The 19,674-nt window shown below is 42.0% G+C and overlaps 2 protein-coding genes across 3 annotated transcripts in view; one reads left to right on the forward strand and one right to left on the reverse strand.

The window, feature by feature from the left end:
- TPGS2 (tubulin polyglutamylase complex subunit 2) overlaps positions 1-14,771 on the reverse strand; it is a 66,096-nt gene extending 51,325 nt beyond the window's left edge. For both annotated transcript variants that reach the window (XM_060028922.1, XM_060028921.1), the window contains exon 1: positions 14,433-14,771. In XM_060028922.1, coding sequence (XP_059884905.1) covers positions 14,433-14,523 — 91 coding nt within the window. In that variant the 5' untranslated portion in view covers positions 14,524-14,771. The remainder of the gene's footprint in view (positions 1-14,432) is intronic.
- The window catches only part of KIAA1328 (KIAA1328 ortholog), a 385,660-nt gene continuing 380,669 nt past the window's right edge, over positions 14,684-19,674 (forward strand). The window contains exon 1 of the mRNA XM_060028920.1: positions 14,684-14,977. Within this exon, the coding sequence (XP_059884903.1) occupies positions 14,920-14,977 (58 nt within the window). The 5' untranslated portion in view covers positions 14,684-14,919. The remainder of the gene's footprint in view (positions 14,978-19,674) is intronic.

Consider the following 19,674-nt stretch of genomic DNA (forward strand, 5'->3'; position numbering starts at 1 on the left):
TAATGCTCTACTTCTGGGAACTGGTATAAGTTATCTCATTTACTCTTTCAACAATTGTGTGAAGCAGGCATCGTGACTTTATTTTAAAGATAAGGAAACAGGCTCAGCGATACTAAATAATCTCACAGAACTAAATCTCTGACCACAGCCTCAGATACCAAGCCTAATGCTTTTGCTACCATGTTGCCTTAGTAGCTAATTCCAACATGAAGGGAAGGTTTCCCCTCACCACCAGCTGGGTGTCCTACAATTCAACACAATCCTGACGCTATCTACCAGGAGAAGGCATCAGATCCCACAGGTTAAGAGCTCAGTCCCACAAACCTGCCCTTACTTCAGATGCTAATTGCAGGTCCAGGGTGTTACCTGTGCTTCTGACAGACTGGCTATAAATCAGGGGTTCCTGTGATCCCCTCCTTGGGTTTGATAAGTTTGCTAGAGAAGTCAGGAAACCCCTTTACCCACCAGGTTGCTGGTTTATTATAAAGGATATTACAGATCAACAGGGAGATAAGATACATAGGGCAAGGTCCTGAACAAAGGGGCTTCTGTCCTCGTTGAGTTTGGGGCCTGGCACAGTGGCATGAGGAAGTGTCTGGCTAACCAGTCTGGAAGCTCTCTGCACCCTCTCCTTTTGGTTTTTTACGGAGGCTTCATTACATAGGCACACTTGATTAAATAACTGGTCCGTTGGCAAATGACTCAACCTCCAGCCTCTCTCCCCTCCCTGGAAATCAGGTGGGGGAGTGAAAGTTCCAACCCTCTAATCCTGGTTGGTTCCCTTGGGAACCAGCCCCATCTTTAGGTTACCCAAGAACTTTCCAAGTCACCTAATTAACATAACAAAAGACACATTCTTCTCTCCTACCACTTAGGAAATTCGAGGGGTTTTAGGAACTCTGCCTGAAACAGGGATGAAGTCTAAATATATGTTTATTATAAATCATAATACTACAGATAACCAAAAACATCATGAGGATGTTTAGAAAGCAATAGCAATAACAAGTTGTGTTTGGTTTATTAATATGCCACATGAGAAGTAGTATCTGACTAGATATAGCCATCCCTACTCTCCTGCCTTTGTGACCAATGACAAGCATTTGTGAGCTGCCTGGCTGGAATAATCTGTATGGCAGAGTATGAAATGAAATACTGAATGAAGATATGATGGTCAGGTCTTCAGACACAGCACAGTCTGCTCTAGGTAACTATGACATGCCACAGATGAAAACTCTCTGTGGTAGCCTACTCCAAAGTTGGGTGCTATCACTTCCTTCCTTCACTCCCTGCCCACACCAGTTCTCCAATGAAAGGTGAAGTCTATTTCTCTGCCTCTGTGAAGAGACGTTAACAGGGGTTAGCCTGTGACTGCCCTGACCAACAAAATATGGCGAAGAGACACCATGCAAGTTTTGGACTTCAAGAGGACTGGCAGGTTCCCGTTTCCTCTTTTTGCTCTGGGCCATCACATACTAAATCCAAGCTACTCTTCTGGACAGAGAGGCCATGCTGAGGAGCACGGAGGGGCCGGACATGTGAGTGCAGAAGCCATCTTGGACTTCCAGCCTAGTTGAGCCATCAGATAATTCCAGCCCCATCTGCTATCTCATTGCATACACCTGAGAGACTCGAAATGAGAATAGTCCCACCTGGGCCTAGTCAACCCACAGGACTGGGAGAGACAGTAAACTGTTGTTTCAAACCACTGTTTTGGGGTGGTTTGTTACCCAGGAATAAATAACTGGAACAGACTGCCTAGTAGAAAACAGTCGCTGAGTCAATAATCCCTGAGGTACTCCATGAGGACCTGCTGTCACAAACTATGCACAGTTGATATGGGCCTTGAAGGATGACATGGCCATTCCTGCGGATTGGCTTAATTAACACCTACTCCTGCTCCTTCCAGTGTGCTTTCCTGTATTTTAGAGACTGGCTGGCTAAAGACTACATTTCCCAGATTCCACTGCAGCTAGGCACCCACTGGAGGCCAAGCTTTCTGCAGGGAAAACCACTCCCATAAAACCTGGAAGGAGGGAATGAGCAGGTGAGGTAGAGGGGCAAATGGGGAGACTGGCTCTTTTCACAGTCATAGTTGCAAAGGTGTTTTGATCTCATGGGGTTGAGAGTTGTCGTGTGGCAGAAGCAGCAGCAATTTCTCAATTCTGCAGCTTCCTAACCACACTAGCTGCAGGTACGCCCCACTTAGCATCCCCTTTTCAGTTTGGTTCTCAGCTTAGAATCTGTTCCGCTTAATCTTCCAATGATTTTATGGGCTAATGCCCCTTAATCAGGCCCCTTCTGCCTTAACTAGCTAGAGTGTACTTCTAGCCTTAAACTAGCTATGTATTCTATGGTCTGCCACTAAGAACCCTGATAGACACAGACAGTTTGCATCTGTAGATTCACTTTCAGGACAAGTGAATGTGTGCAGGTCAGAGGAAGTGGTCATTTATATGATTTAAAAATTGTGGCCACGGAACCAGACAAAAAGTGTGAGAGGTTTTGGAATCCAAGATATGACACTGAAGGCCTTTAGAGTCAGAAAATAAAACTTAAGACTACATAAGATTATTCAAAGAGAACAAGTTAACAGTTTATTACACAAATCAAAGAATTGGGTAAGAAGAATACATGAAGCCAGGGCTTGAAGGTGAGGCATCTGGAGGGCTGGGGGTGGAGTAGGGTGGACTGCACATAGCCAACCTGAGGTTAATATCTTTAGAAGGACCAGCTTGTAGGGTTCACCTGTAGCTGGTGCCTCGTAATCTGGCCTTTGCACGTGTTCTACATTGATAAGGCTGTTTTGCCCATCTTTGGTTAAACCAATAAACATTTGCTATCCTTTTGGGAGTCTAAAATTTCCATAGTGTCATGGGCAAAGCTCATTGACAACTCCCAGGAAATAAACATAGAATCTGGAAAATAAGGTAAAGTCTAATCTTTTTTATTTCCTTTCGCCTTGGTCTAGTTTCACTTCCTTAATAGGGTACTGCGTGCAGAGGCCTTGTACTGGCACCTCAGAACAGAGTTCCTAGTGCAAAGCAGCTGCACCTGACATTTCAGCTTGACTCCACACCAGGTTCAGGTTTTAGGAAGTTCTAAGGGAACAGAATAGTTATCCCCTGGAAGGTTGATTCAAGTTCAGGCTATGCCTTTAGACAACCCATTGGCTACCACAAAAACCTGTCACACACTAAATCCTGCCACCCTGCTACCCACAGAAACAGGGCCCCTGGAGCATGATCATATAGAAACCACAGACACAGTCTATTCCAGTTGCCCCGACCTAGGAAGTGAGCCTCTCCCAAATGCCAAAGAGGAATGGCTCACAGACAGGAGTAGTTTTATGGGAGAGGAGAAAAGGCTGGTGGGACATGCAGTAACCTCCCACACCCAAGTCATAGAAGTGAGAAGCTACCCACCCCCATCCCCCCACCGGGACTTCCGCCCAAAAGGTGGAGTTGATAGCCCTCACCTGAGCCCTAGAGCACGGGACAGGGAAAATCTTAAATGTTTACACAGATTCCCAGGTATGTGTATGCCATCCTACCCACAGCCAGGGCTATCTGGAAGGAACAAGGTATGCTTACTGCAGGGAAGAAACAGGTGAAACGTGGCTTAAGCATATTGAAGCTCGTAGGAGGAGTACAGCTTCCAAAAAAGGTGGCAGTGATTCACTGTAGGTCTCACGAAAAGGGAATACAGAGGTAATAAAGGGAAACAAAGCGGATGCAACTGCCAAAAGGGTGGTCCTAGAAACTGTAACTTGTCAACTACCCCTCATACCTCAAAGGCCAGATCCATCCAATTATTCCCCAATCTACACAAAGACTGTACAAAATCTACAAAATTAGACAAAGACTGAAAATTGGGCTTCAACAGAGACCTAGGAGGCCATGGGTGGCTAGCTAATGAACATGGTCAATGCTTCTTTTCCCAAACTATAGCTTGTCAAGCCATCAGAGAGGCTCATCAAAAGACTCACTACAGGAAGGAAGCCCTATATAATTGGTTAGTTAAGCTCATGGTAATTCCTGGCATGAAAAGTATAATCAGTCGGATAGATGAGACATGCCCCATCTGCACAATGAACAACCCCCCAAACCAGACCCTCCAGAGGCCCCCAGATCAGGCCCATTCAGACCAGAGGGACATATCCTGGAGAAGACTGGCAGATTAATTTCACCGTCATGCCAAGAGTACTGGGCAATTTCAGGTATCTCTTGGTGCTAGTAGACACAATTTCTGAGTGGATAGAAGCATTCCCTGCTAGAACTGAAATGGCAGCTGAAGTGGCTAAGGCATTACTAAAAGATATAATCGCCAGGTTTGGGCTCCCAAGATCCCTGCAAAGCAATAATGGTACAGCATTTGTGTCTCAAGTGACGAAGGAGGTAATGAGTGCCCTGGGCATAAAACGGACCTTGCACTCAGTCTGGAGACCCCAATCATCAAGGACAGAGATCCAATCATACCCTGAAACTCAAGGTCCAATCAGCCTGAGCCAAGCTATGTTAGGAAACTCAAGAACACTGGATTAAGTTGCTTTCGATAGCCCTGCTCTGCATGTGGTTACCCCAAGGGGTAATCAAAGTTAAGTCCATTTGAACTCATGTATGGTAGACCCATTCCCCAAGTCCAAGAGAAGGGACACCTTAGCCCCCTTGAAATGGAACAACTCAAGCATGCCCTCCAGGTAGGAGAAATAATGAAAGCTGTCACAGAAGATGGTGACCAGGTGCTGCCCACACCCACTGACCTGGCCCTCCACCCCTTCTGGCCAGGGGCCTGGGTGAACCTAAAAATCTCAAAACCCAGCAGCTGCAAGATCAGCTCACGGCTAAGTGGGACAGAACCCACTTGGTGAGCCTAACCACCCACTCTGCCCTGAAGTTGCAGGGGTCACTCCATGGGGACTCTGCACTCAAGGGAAGAGACCCCCGAGCCCCAACCTGCAGAGACACAACATGGGGCAATGGCGCCCCTGACTACTCGTGTGATCCTCTCTAAGACCCTAAGCTTTTCTCCTGCAAAACAACAAAAGCATGACCAGGGAGACGCAGCCCTGGCACTGAGCCTTGACATCAGGGCAGACTTGCCCACAGGCCAAAGACCGAGATATTTTCATTTTTAGGAAAAATTTGACATATCACCATTATTCTCTTGTCATTTGACATGTAACCACTGTTCTCTTAGGCCATGTATCTTAAATTGTCTGAAGTCCTTTGTTCCCAAAAGATTAGACAAATGGTGGTTGCTCAGGGCCAAGGCCTAGGTACAACCACACAGATCTAAAGGCAGCTGGCGACTTCCACTCCTCCACCCAGGGTGATGACAATGCCTGAAATCAGCAGGAAGTAGTTACAGAAGACAGACCTGCACCCCTCAGCGCCCCTCAAGAATGGAGCAGGACAAAAACCAGAGGAGGGGTTTGTCACCCGCAAAGCCAGAATTAACAATTCCCAGGAAATAAAAAATAGAATCTGGGTAATAAAGTCTAACCTTTTTCTTTTTCCTTTGTGCTTCATCTTGTTTCACTTGTTCATAGTGTACTGTGTGCAGAGGCCTCGCACCCAGCACCTCAGACCAGAGCTCCTGGTGCAAAATGGCTGTGCAGACACCTCAATGGACTGTGTGCAGCTCTGTGTGTAACACCTCAACTCAAAATGGCCTCAGTGGGCCGTGGGCAGAGAGGCTACGCCTGGCACTGCGATCTGGAGCGCAAACAGCACAGCTGTGCTGCTATGTGAGAACTCTACCCGCTTCCCTCCCCACTGACTAGAACCCTACAAAGCAGCCCCACCCACAGCCTGTGAGGGAGAGCTGGACTCTAGAGTGTGAGCTGGCACCTTTCCATTCTTTGACCAAAGAATAAAACTTTCCTGTGCTTCTGAACCAAACTCGGTCTCGTTCTATTGGCTCTAAGGATACTGGGCAGAAGGACCCTTGTTGGGGCCTAACTCAAAGGGTTGGTAACTATAGCTGTGGCTGGTTGTTTTGCCTACCTGACCAGGCCCCAGTAAAATCTCTGGAATTTGAGTCTTAGGCAAGCTTCTCTGGGCAGAAACACTGCAAACATATTGCAGCACTTCACTGCTTAAGGAAGGAGTGTATTCTATGCGACCACTCGCAGCAGGGAAAACTGCAGAAGCCTATACATGCTTCCTCTAGATGCCACCTGATATGTCAAAGGTCAGATTCCCAGGCACCAGCTGACTGATATAATAAACTATAGCTGGGAGTCCTGTCTGCATCCTGTAAGTCCTTCTAGTGAATCACTGAACTTGTGGACAGTTGTGGGACCCCAAAACATGTATCCATCTCTTCATTTTTAACATTTCTGAATTAGTTTGCTTTAGTTGTTTTAGTTTTGGGAAACGGCAAAAAGTTGGGTTTTGTAAGCTAGATTTAAAATCTTTTTCTATTACTAGGTGACTTAAGCCCATTCATATTTGTTGCTGTGAGGGATATGTCTGGTCTCAGCTTTATCTTAATATTTTATAATTATACGTATTATATTACACATATTTCTTTTCGAGATGGGTATCATTCGTTCCTCTCTTTAAAATATTTGGGGGAATGTATCATTTTCTACTGATGCATGATAAATTGCCACAAATTAGCAGCTTTAAACAACACCTAGGTCACAGTTCTGTAGCTCAGAAGTCTGGCACAGCATGACTGGATTCTCTGCTGAGGCTGAAGTCCATAAGCCAGGTGCACTGACTGCTCAGGTGTCAGCTGTTCTGTTTTCATCTGGTGCTCCAGGTCATCTTCCATTCCTGTTACTGGCAGAATTCAACTCCTTGTGGTTGTAGCAATGAAGTCTCCATTCCTTGCTTGCTGTCACCTGGGGCCACTCTCAGCTGTAGTCTTTCCCATGTGTTCCCATCCACCTTCAAGGCAGCAACAGCATAACAAATATTTCATGTTTCAAATCTCTTTGACTCCCCCTTCTGTTAACAGCATGTTGTAAAGGGCTCATGTGATTAGATTAGGCTCACCTGGATAATCTCCCTTTTGCCATTTAACACAACAAATCACAGGTGTTATATCTCATCAGTTTCACAGTCCTGGTGCAGGAAATCTTGGAGGGCTGTTTTTAGGATTCCTTTTTATTTAAAAAAAAAGCCTTATTGAGATATAACTCACATACCATAAATTTCACCCTTTTAAAGTATATAATTCAGTGGTTCTTAGTATATTCACAGAGTTATGTGTCCTTTCCTGAAAAAGTAACCTTGTACCCTTTCCCATTTCCAGCATCCTCTGGCAATCACTAATTCACTTTAAGTCTCTATAGATTTGCCCACTATAGATCATATAAATGAAATCACACAACACATGGGCTTCATAACTCTTCTTTCATTTAGTTTTCAAGGTTCATCCATATTGTAGCATGTATCAGTACTTTACTCCTTACTATTGCCAACATTTTCTATTGTATAGATATATCACATTTTTTAGACCCATTCATCAGTTGATGGACATTTGGACTGTTTCTACTTTATTACAAATAATGCTTCTAAGAACATTTGTGTACATATTTTTGCATGTAAATGTTTTCATTTCTCTTGGGTATATAACCAGAAGTGGAACTGCTAGGTCATATGGTAACTATGTTTAACTTTTTGAGGAAGTGACAAACTGTTTTCCAAAGTGAGAGTGCCATTTTACATTCCCACCTGTGGTGTATGTGTGTGTTCCAGTTTCTCCACTTCCTTACCAACACTTAGGTCAGTCTTTCTGATTATGGGCATCCTAGTGGGTGTGAAGTGGTATTTCACCGTGGTTTTGATTTGAATTTCCCTAATGATCAATGATGACCATCTTTACACATGCTTATTGGCCTTTGTATGTCTTCTTTGGACAAATGTTTATCTATTCAGATCCTTTTAAATTGGGTTATTTGACTTTTTTTGTTGAGCTTCATAGATTCCACCCATAAGTCCCTCATTGTATATGTGATCTGCAAAAAGTCTCCTTTTCTGTGGATGTCTTTTCACTTTCTTGATGGTATCCTTAAAAGCACAAACATCTTTAATTTTGATGAAGTCCAATTTATCTATTTTGTTTGTTTGTTTCTTGTACTTTTGGCATCAGATCTAAGAATCTATTGCCTAATCCAAAGTCATTAAAAATGAATCCAAGGTCTATGTTTTAGCACTTACATTTATATCTAAGATCCATTTTGAGTTAATTTTTGTATTTGAATTGAGGTAGGAGTCCAACTTCATTCTTTTGCATGTGGCTATCTAGTTGTCACAAAACAATTTGTTGAAAAGATTGTTTTCCCCCCACTGAGTTGTACAGCCATCCTTGTTGAAAATCAGTGGACCATAAATGTGTTAGTTTAGTTTTGGAGTCTCAATCCTATTCCATTGATCTATATTTCTATCTTTATGGCAGTGCCACAGTAAAGGCTATTGTAGCTTTGGAGTAAATTTTTTTATCATAGTAAAATATACATAAAATTTGCCATATTAACTATTTTGAAGTGTACAGTTAAGTACACTCACATTGTTGTGCAACTATTACCACTATTCATCTGCAGAACATTTTCATTATCCCAAGTGTAGTAAATTTTCAAATAGTGAAGTTTAAGTCCTCTAATTTTTGTTCCTCTTTTCCAAGATTGTTTTGGCTATTCTGGGTGTCCTTCATTTCCACATTAATTTTAGGACTGGGTTATTTGTCAATTTCTGCAAAAGAGGCAGCTGACATTTTCATAGGGATTGTAGATTTAGATCAATTTGGGGAGTATGGGATTCTAACAGTATTAAGACTTCCAAACCATAAACATGAGATGTCTTCCAATTTACTTAGGTTCTCCTTCTTTATATATCGTGTTGTAGTTTCCAGTGTACAAGTCATGCACTTCTGTTAATGTGCTCGTTCACTCCTTACTTCTGTTAATTTAACTTTTTACTAAGTATTTTACTGTTTTGACCCAATTGTAAATTGAATTGTTTCTGTAATTTTATTTTTGGATTGTTCATTGCTAATGTGTAGGGTTTTTTCCCCTTTTTTTGGTGGATTTCTTAGGACTTTTTTAATATACAAGAGCATGTTACCTGCAAATAGCTCTTTACTTCTTTCTTTCCAAATTGTATGTCTTTATTTCATTTTCTTGTCTAATTGTTCTGACTAGAATCTCCAGTAAAATGCTGAATAGAAGTTGTAAGAGGAGAGTTCTTATGTGCAAAAAAGAGTGAACACAGCATGCCTGAGACTGCAATATTTAGAAAGGCCTGCTTGTAAGGTTGGTTCTTGGCTGGCATCTGGGAATTTGGATTTCAGGAGGGTTCCCACCATTGCCTGGTAAGAATGGCTCACTTTATTTAAAAAAAAAAAGAATGGCTCATTGTACCTACCTGTTGTTACAATATGGTTTATGCTGAACACAAGCTTTCCGCTGGGAGTCTCAAATTTGGTACATACTAGGTAGAGGATGTCTGAATGATGGATTTCCAATAACAGGTCTGGACTTCTGGGCTCAAATAAGCTTCCCTAGTAGACAACATTTCAGATGTGTTGTCACACGTTGCTGGAACAATTGTGTCCCATGTGATTTCACTGAGAGAAAACTTACATCTGGTTTCCTTGATTTCCCCACATGCACCTTTCCCTTTGTTTCTGCTGTAATAAATCACATGACTGTCTGTCCTGTAATCCTCCTAGTGAACTGTCAAACCTGGTGTGGTGCTGGGGATCCCATGAATATTTGCCTTTTTCCTGATTTTAATGGTAAATCATACAGTTTTTCACCATTGAGTATAATGTTAGCCATGGATTTTTCATAGATGCCCTTTATCAGATTGAGGAAGTCTGATTTGTTTTTATGTTTTCACTCTATCCCACAGTTTGGATGTGTTCTATCATCAGAGAACACTTTGTATGACATCAATCCTTTAAAATTTATTTCAGCTTGTCAAACATATGGTTTATTCTTGAGGTTACTCCATGTATACTTGAGAAGAATTTTTATTCTACTCTTTTAGGGTAAAGTGTTCTATGGATGTCTGTTAGGTATAGTCGATTTACAGTGTTGCTTAAGTTTACTATTTCCTTGTTGACTTCCTGCTTAGGTGTTTTATCCATTGTTATAAGTAGGGCATTTAAGTATCAAACTATTATTGTTGAATTGTCTACTTCTCCTTTCAAGTCTGTCAGTTTTTGCTTCATGTATTTTGGGCCTTTGTAGGTACACATAGATTATAAATGTTTTGCCTTTCTGAGCATTGACACCTATTATCATTATGAACTGTCCTCCTTTGTTTCTTTTTTTTTTTTTGCTGTACGCGGGCCTCTCACTGTTGTGGCCTCTCCCGTTGCGGAGCACAGGCTCCGGACGCACGGGCTCAGCGGCCATGGCTCACGGGCCCAGCCGCTCCGCGGCATGTGGGATCTTCCCGGACCGGGGCACGAACCCGTGTCCCCTGCATCAGCAGGCGGACTCTCAACCACTGCGCCACCAGGGAAGCCCTCCTCCTTTGTTTCTAATAATGAACTTTGTTTTAAAGATTATTTTGCCTGATATTAGTATAGCCACTCAAGCTCTACTTTGGGTTCTAGTTGCATGGTATATTTTTCCCCCATCTTTTCACTTTTAACTATTTGTGTCTTTAAATACAAAATGTGTCTCTTGTAGACTGGGTATATTTGAATCATGTTTTTGTTTTTCTAAAATCTTATGTCAATTTCTGCCTTCTCATGGGAGTGTCTAGTTTATTTACATTAAATGTAACTACTAATAAGGTAGGATTTATTTCTGCCATTATGCTATTTCCTTCTGAGTCCTCACCAGCAGTATTCTCCATATTGTTATAGTCCAGATTTCTATTACAGTCTTTTCATGGTGATTTTGACTTTCTCTATCAAGTTCCTGAAAGTTCCTCCAGCCTCCAGCCACTTCCCAGTTCCAAAGACACTTCCATTTAGGTATATGTTACAGAAGCACCCACTTCCAGGTAATAAAATATGTACTAGTTTTCTATGCTGCATAACAAATTACCACACTTAGCAGTGGTAGGACTGAGGATCCTGTTCTCTTGATGACAATGAGCTAGGAGGCTGCTCTCAGCTCCTAGAAGCCACTAGCAGTTCCTTGCTATTGGTCCTCTCCTAGGATCTCTCATAACATGGCAGCTTACTTTTTCAAAGCCAGGAGGAAATCTGTCTGACTTCTATACCCTCTTTTAGAATGCTCACCTGATTAGGTCAGGCCTACCTAGGATAATGTCCCTTTTAAGTCAAAGTCAACTGATTAGGTACTTCAATTACATACACCAAAAAATCTCTGCCTTTGTCATATAATGTAACCTAAGCCATAGAATGACATTCATCATCTTCACAGGTCCTGCCCATTTTCAAGAGTAAAGTATTATACACAGGTAGGTGGCATTGGAGGTCATCTAAGAAATCTGCCCAACAGTTACATTGTACTTATACCCTTTCAAATGCCCTTTTAATTTGTCATAATAGATAACAACTGGTACATCATTCTTCCACTCTCCTCCCACCTTTGCTTTAGTCTTATGTGTATGTATTTATGTATGTTCACGTGTATGTGTCTGTATGAAAATGATGCTCAGCATCAGTTTTTTTGCTGAAGGTTTCCCAAGCTATATCTGATTTGATGAAATCTATCCTCCAGTAGATTCCTCAGGAAGGGTTCATGGGTATAGAATTCCCTAAGTTCTTTTATTTTAAAGACAGTTTGGCTAGATATTATATCCTTGGTTCACACTTTCTTTCATTGAATTTTCTATACTTGTTCATGTATTTTAATTTTGTCTGGAGTTTAGACTTACCATTTTCTTCTGCTTCACAGTTGGTTTTTGGTTAAGAGTTTTCCTCAGCTGTCTGTTGGACATTTTATTTCCTGATTTTAGCATTAGTTCTCTATGGGTTTTACTTTTCTCTCCTTCATTTTGCATTATTGTGCTGTTTAAAAAGATTTCTAGGTTAGTGATGCTAGTTTCTAGTTTCTGTTGATTGCTCCAACTAGCCTCTTCATGGGTCTGTCTGCTTGTCACAGAGCCTTCTAGTAGTGAGGGAGTGTGGCAGGAACAATTAGGGTCTGGCCCTGTGATTTGTTGCTTTTTCTCTTTTTATTCGGCCATTCTGAACAGATGGTATTCTCTGTCTTTAAGCAATGCTGAGAGTTTGGTTTTGGATAAAAATGCAATTGTGGAGTCATTTCATATCTTTTAGGGAGGTTGTTTACCATACACCCACCACTGACTTCAGCTGCCTTGTTTTAAAAAAAATCCCCTTAATATATTATCTTTTCAAACAAAAAACAAATGTGAAAAAATAATATACAGGCATACTCATTTTACTGCACTTTTTTGTGCAGTAAAATTGTTTTTCTCAGGTATTGTGTTTTTTACAAATTGAAGGTTTGTGGCAACCCTGCATTGTCAGATGATATTTAGCATTTTTTAGCAATAAAGTTTTTTTAAGGTATATACATTTATTTTAGACACAATGCAATTGCACACTTAATAGACTACAGTATAGTGTAATCATAACTTTTATATGGACTGGGAAACCAAAAATTTGTGTGGCTCACTTTATTAGGATATCCACTTTATTGCAGTGGTCTGGAACCAAACCCCCAATATTTCTGAGGTATGTCTGCAAATGATTTTCGACTTGTGCTTTTTAACTTGAAATTATTAGGTTTTGATTAAGTTTATAAATAGACTGTTTACAGGAGGCTAGATTTCCTAAAAGTTTAACAGAGCCAGTTAATTCCTCACGTAGTTTTTGACTTGTAGCTATTACCAGTTTGCCAGACATGTGAAATGCTTAATAGATAGAATATATTAAATGCATAAATGAAATTTAAAATGTTTACAGTCACTTAATTATTTAGGTCTTTAAATCGAGCTGACAGCTTAAGGGAAATTTAGTTGGCTTGATTGGATTAAACATTTATCAAAAGAAAATAACTTCTTATTTAGAGAAAACTTCCTAGACTTATAAAGATACTAATGAAGCATGCCTGTGGAATAGCAAGACCTGCCTAAGCCCAGGAGTACAAGAAGCAACAGGGCAGAAGTTTGGATAAGAATGAGGAGATAGGATATGGGTGATCTTGATGATTAGACCTCTCCTAGCCCTACTCTATAATTTCATTTCTAAAATCTATCACTTCTCCCAAACACATCAGGATGTTTCATGCCTCATTTACTGTCTTAGGCACTGGGGAATACAGGGAAGAGCAATACAAAGTTCCTATTCTCATGGACCTCTACTACAGAAAAAAAGACAGACAAAAAAACCAACCAAATAAATATATAATTTCAAGTAAAATATATAATTTCAAGTAGTGACAAAGCCGTGAGGATAAAAAAAAAAAGTGGGTTAAGGGAACAGAGTAATAGGGAAGGGTGTTATTAAGACTATATTCAGGAAAGGTTTCTCTGAGCTCATGATATTCAATCAGAGATCTGAATGAAGTCGGAGACAGACATTGACAGGAAGAGAATTCCAGATGCAAGGTCTAGTAAATCGCAAAAGCCTTTAAGTGGGAATAAGCTTAGTGTGCTAATGGTACAAGGAGGCTACTGCGGCAAAGCCAGAGTGAAAATAACGTCAGAAAGACAGATGAGGGCAAATTATAGCAGACTTGTGGGCCATGGTACAGAATTTGGATTCTATTATGAATGCGATGGGAAGGCACTGAAGCATACTGTTCCGACCTGCTTAGATTGCCTTCCTCCTTAGTTATCTGGCTAACTCCCATTTGTCTTTCAAAATTTAGCATCATCTCCCGTGGGACGTATTTCTTAACTCTCCAGGTAAGGTCAATCACCTCCTCCTGTGTGCTACTTCTGAGCGATAACAGATTACTGAACTGTGTTTGTGTTTCATTTCATTTTATTTTATTGTTGCCCCAGCATGTAACATAGCGGTGGGTACTAAGTAAAGGTTAGTGCTTATTAAAGGTTAGTAAAGGAAAACCACCCATTCATTCAATGGTGCCAGCCTTGATTCCTCTGGACCACTTCAGGTACCATGTACGGGGAGGCGCATGGGAATTGGTACCCTGGGAGGTTGGCTGCAACATTCCCCCAGCTCTCTCTGCTACCAGAGGCCAAGAAGGCCTCTCGGGACAGCCAACCCCCCAACTGTCAGGTGCCTGCTGCCTCCCCTTTGAACATCTATGCCCGACCTTCTTGGGCCCTGTTGTGGGACTTCGGGTGGGGCGACCTTCGAGCTTCACATCTCTGTATCCACACTCCCCGCAAACCCTTCCCCGGCCTAGTCAAGCACCCCATTCCCCAATTTCCCCCTTAACAACGGAAGTTACAGCCGCGATGCCCACTGGCCTACAGGGTCCGGCTCTTGCCTTCCCTCCGTGCTTCCACGGCACACCCCTCGTCCCGCAGTGGCCCCCACGGCCCCCCCGTCCCACTCACCTAGGATGCGGGTGACCCCCAAGGTCAGCTTCTCCAGGTGCGGCTTGTTGCTGCCCAGCAACGGGGGCGGTGTCTCCTCCATGGCTTGCATCCCAGCTCCGCGCGCAGTCTGAGGAGCGGCTGGGACAGGGCGGGGGAGCCGGGCGGCCGGGAGGGCCGGACTCCGCCCGGGAGGCGCGGCCGTCAAGTTCACGGCATGCCGGGAGTTGTAGTGCTCGGAGCCTGAGAGCGCGGCTGGGCGGAGATGGGGGGCCCGGGCTGCTCTGGGAGTAGCAGTTCTACGAGGCGCTCGTTCCCGCCGCCCCGGCGGGGGCTCCACACCACGCCGCCGGGACACGGCGACTCCACCGCCCGGACCCTCCCGCCCCGCCCGGGCCGGCTGCGTAAGCGGGGGCGGGCCTCTGCGCAGTGCGGCCAATCGGGACCGGGCCTGGAGGCCGGGGTTGGACGGCCTCGGCGGGACGCCCCGAGTGGCGGTTGTTTCAAGATGGCGGACGTGGAGGGCCCCTCCCGACTCGGCGCGGCGGCGTTCTGGAGCCGCGACTGTATCCTTTGCCCGCCTGCCAGGGGGCGCCGGCGCTTTACCCGGTGCGGCGAACGGTCGCGAGGGACGCGGAGTGCAGGGAAGAAGCTTGCCGCGGACCCCGGTGGCGGGGCCGTCCCGTCCGGCCGCCGTCCGGGTGCTGGGCTATGCTCGTGCTTGGGTATTAGGTGTCAGAGAGCCTGCACTGTCTCCAGGCTGGAGTTCAGGCGTGGGGACTCGGCACAGATGTTTCCCAGCCCTCCTTGGCGGTGAGCTCTGGAAAGATGGCCTAGAGTCTTGGCCTCTCCTGGGGCTGCAAGGGTCCCTCTGCCCGGGATGACCTCCGGCCGGCCTAGTCTCTTCGGAGTGAGCTTGTGGAGGAGTGCATGGTGTTGGGTGGTCCAAGAGCTTTTTGTCTTGGTTTAGGAGTGTCCTCAGTCTGCGTTGTTAAGAGTAAGTCAGGACCTTGTCGGACTTAGAAGGCCTGTCAGTGGTGATTTATTTTCATACTGAGATCTTTGGAGAAGTGTGGACTTGGTTTCACACGGACATGATCTGGTGATGATGATTATGGAATAGGACGCGATGCAGATTTTAGGGCCTGGAAGTGGTGTTGATTTGCATGTAGATTGCGGGTCCCACTAGCAGGACTGAAGTTCTTGGGTTGTTTTATGGTAGAGAAGCTGTGGCGCTTTTATCCTTGCGGTAGTATTCCCAGATTAGTATCTATGATGAGATGTCTGACAAAACTGGTTCTTTCCCTGTGTTAGGTAGACTGTTCTAGGCTGATCTTTGGTTCTGATAATTTGTTTCATGTTAGAGGAGTGTTACCTGAAAGGAAGGCATTCAGTGTATTGGGTGCCCGCAGAGGCAAGTCTTTTTGTCTGTTTACTAGGATTGGTGATGGCATTGTTGGAAGCATTGCTCTTAACTTTGGCAGAATCTTTCTTTGCACATTCTGCTTAGCTCTCAGTAAAACTTAGAAAGTTGTATTATCAGTTACCCTTGTTGAATTACTAGGATTAAAGTGTCATGCCGTGGAGAGTGGGATATTTTTGCATTTCTTGTTGCTCCGTGTTTAGTGTTATGCACTTTCTAAACATAATTACACTTGTGTGTGATAGGTCGGTGGGAATCAAGTGAAATCGTGTACACGGTGGATAAAAGCACACTGATGCACTGTGCAAATAAAATATTTTTTTCTTTACCTATCAGTAGAATATGTACACTGGGAACAAGTGGGCTGAATTAGGAAGTTAGGAAATTGGGATGAGTCATACTTTCTCATGAAACATTACCTCTGCATTGTTAGAATTTTGTGATAGAGATATTTGAAGATTATTAGCTTATAATGTGCTTCTTTAGTGTAATCATTTTCATAACCATCCATGTGGCTTTGGTTATTATTCCTTAACTTTCTGTATAACCAATGCTATTGTGCTGATACAGAATATGTAAGAATATTGTTGTGATATAGAATGTGTGTGGGGCGTGGGGAGGGGAGACAGTCTGTTGCAGTGGGTCTGATTAAGTTAATAGGTATGTAAACTAAATCTATGCTCCTGGTCTTAGCAACCCTGTACTCTCAGTTATTCGTGCAGTCATATTACTCCCTATTTCATATAGAAGTCACATAGCCTTCCTTTTCTCTTACACTCTCCCTTACTCTAAACATTTATGTAAAATACTAATCTTCCCATTCAAAGTGGGGAGTTGAAATTATATGGGGAAAATGGTGATGATTACATTCTGTAGAAATTCAGATGCTTGAAAGGAATTGCAAGGTTACCACTATCACCCTTCCTATTCCACGTAATGACCAATTAATATCCAGACTCAGATATTTTCATTTTAATCTCTATAGGACATAAAAGCAATGTCAAATATAAATTTGTTACTGAATCTTTGCTAAAAAGCATAACAATAATTATCAATCATTTGATTTAGTCACGTGTCTTTTGATCTTGATCTCTTTTCTTGTCACAATGATGACTTCCCAGACCACCCCAAAGCATTTATAATTAGAACTTTCAATAGAAAAAGACCAAAAATTATGCACCTATAATCTGGTATTATTTTCACACTATTGAAAGATTTTCAGTGTTTCACCTAAGCAATTAGAGAAATATGATTGAGCGATTTCCTAGTCCTGGATGTTTCTGTCATCTGAGGACAGATCATCTGTGACTGAATATCACCTTTTTCATACTGTTGTTCTTATGAGTTATGTATCTCCTGCACAATATGATTCAGCGGTGCTGTTTTGCACAAGGTATGTCTTTATACCCAATGTGTAAACAATGAGTATGCCATGTTGTCATTTATGGCTTAAATCTGCAAGTAGAATATGCCCCTTCGGCCATAAACTGCTTTCCTCCTTCATTATAGCTCCTGGTAATATCAAAAGAAGTTAGTGTTTCTTCAGTATCTAAATTTGCTGAAGTGCACTCAAGTGTATTATCATTAACAATATTATGAACTTGATGTTAGTTAGAACTGTAAAGGACCTGGTCAAAACATTGCAGTAGCTATAATCTCTGCCATTGAGTTTTTATTTAAAAATAGAGACTTTACGTTGATGTTAAAATAATACACTAGTCAGGAAAATAGTTGTGGTTAGTAATAATAATACGCACGTTGTTGGTAAGTGATTCAAACTCATAAGGTTAGGGTGGAGTGGGAAGTACTAAGTTTATTTTCTTGAGATCCTGGTTAGGGTAGGTATACTTATTTCTGTCTACCACTTCTGCCTTGGGTTTCTCATTACTACTTTAATTCCGGAAACTTGGGCATTAAAGACTCTTTATAATTTGCTGTACTTGTCTTATTGAGGCACTTCCAAATGAACCAAGTAGAACTAAGGTGGCACATAGAACCCAATAAGAGGTCCAATATACATTTCGTATATATTGTGTCTCTTTGACTTTGCCATAAAATATATATATTTGTTGGGAATCTTTGTATTTGAAGAAGGTAAATATTTGGGTTCTTAAGATAAAGAGCTGAAGATAGATTACAAATGATTAGAAAGGATAGGTTGGATGGAGGCAATTTCAAATATTTCTGTCTTATTTATAAAAACTTTTGTTAAGGTCTGTTTATTTAGCGTTTTTATACTTGAAAAGAAATTTGGCATGGATGTAGCTAGTGGGTTTTGTGTGCATATTCTGAATAGGACAAAAAGAGAAGGATAACACTGAGTTGTTGGACAGTGCCTCATAGGATTAAATAAATATCAATTTCATTCGTTCATAGATGGTTTACCATGAGCCAGGCATGCTTTGACCTTAGGTGATACAACATTGAACAAAACGATGCAAATCTTCACCCGCTTGCTGCTTACATTTTAGTGAAATGAGATGAGTTCATGAATAAGTAAAATAATATTATATGTCCAGTGATTACAGGTGCCATGGAGAAAAATAAAGCAGGAAAAGTGTAGCTATCATGGGGGTCTTTTGTGTCTGTTTTTATGCTAGTGCTGTACTGTTTTGATAACTATAGCTTTGTAATATTTTGAAACCAGGAAGTGTGATACCTCCAGCTTTATTCTTCTTTCTCAAAATTGCTTTGTCTAATTGGGGTCTTTTGTGGTTCCATACAAATTTTAGGATTGTTTGTTCTATTTCTGTGAAAAATGGCATTGGAATTTTGATAGAGATTGCATTGAATCTGTAGATTGCTTTATGGACATTTTAACAATATTCTTTCAATTCATGAGCATGGAATATGTATTTGTGTTTTCTTCATTTTCTTTTATCAATGTCTTATAGTTTTCAGCGGATAGGTCTTTCACCTCCTTGGTTAAGTTTATTCCTAGATATTTTATTCTTTTTTGATGCATTTGTAAATTGGATTATTTTCCTAATTTGTCTTTCTGATAGTTGGTTATTCTTGTATAGAAATGCAACAGATTTTTATATATTGATTTTGTATCCTACAACTTTTGTTTATAAACAAACTGAATTTATTTATTCGTTCTAACAGTTTTTTGGTGGAGTCGTTAGGGTTTTCTATATGTAGTATCATGTGATCTGCAAACAGAAGCTTGTGGAAGGCTTCTACAGTTGGTTTTTCTTAAAGAAGTAGGAAGCAAAGTTATTAGCTTAGAGTAAGGATGGGGGAAGTGGCATCTGGTTTGAGAAGAGAGGAGAAAGTGTAAAATACCTGATGAGCTTCCAAATCAAGGTGCAGCTGAGTGGGGTCCTTAGTGGCTGGTCTCTTCCAGCTGTTGAGCAGGCTCCTTTGTGAATGATCCAGAGAAGTGTAGTATGTTTTCCAGGACTCTGTTATGTCAGTCTTTCCATACGTCATCCTTGGAGATGGAGAATGTTCTGCAAATTCATCACTACTTTATACTCTAGTTGAAGACACTGCCGTATGGAACATGTCCTGGGTCATCTTGACATTTTTCCGCTGGGTACTTTCTCCCATGTGTATATTTCCAACAGCAAATGATTAAACATTTATTGAGCACCTGCAGTGTGTGCAGTCCCAAGGGATGTAAAAAATGAATCTGCTGTTAAAGAGCGTGCACAATTTCATTTTGTAAGGATTTTTTTTTGGATTGTATGTCAGTGAATTTAGAAATTCTCTCTCTGCTCCAGTGTTAGTTGCAGTCAATTTCCTTGGACTTGTGGGGTCTAAGTTTTTGCTTGTTTACTTGTCTTATGTGCCTCCTAAGATTTTCTAAGCGCCATCCCTGATGTGTAAGGGAAT

Source organism: Delphinus delphis, chromosome 13 (genome assembly GCF_949987515.2).
Source record: "Delphinus delphis chromosome 13, mDelDel1.2, whole genome shotgun sequence".
Lineage (NCBI taxonomy): Eukaryota > Metazoa > Chordata > Mammalia > Artiodactyla > Delphinidae > Delphinus > Delphinus delphis.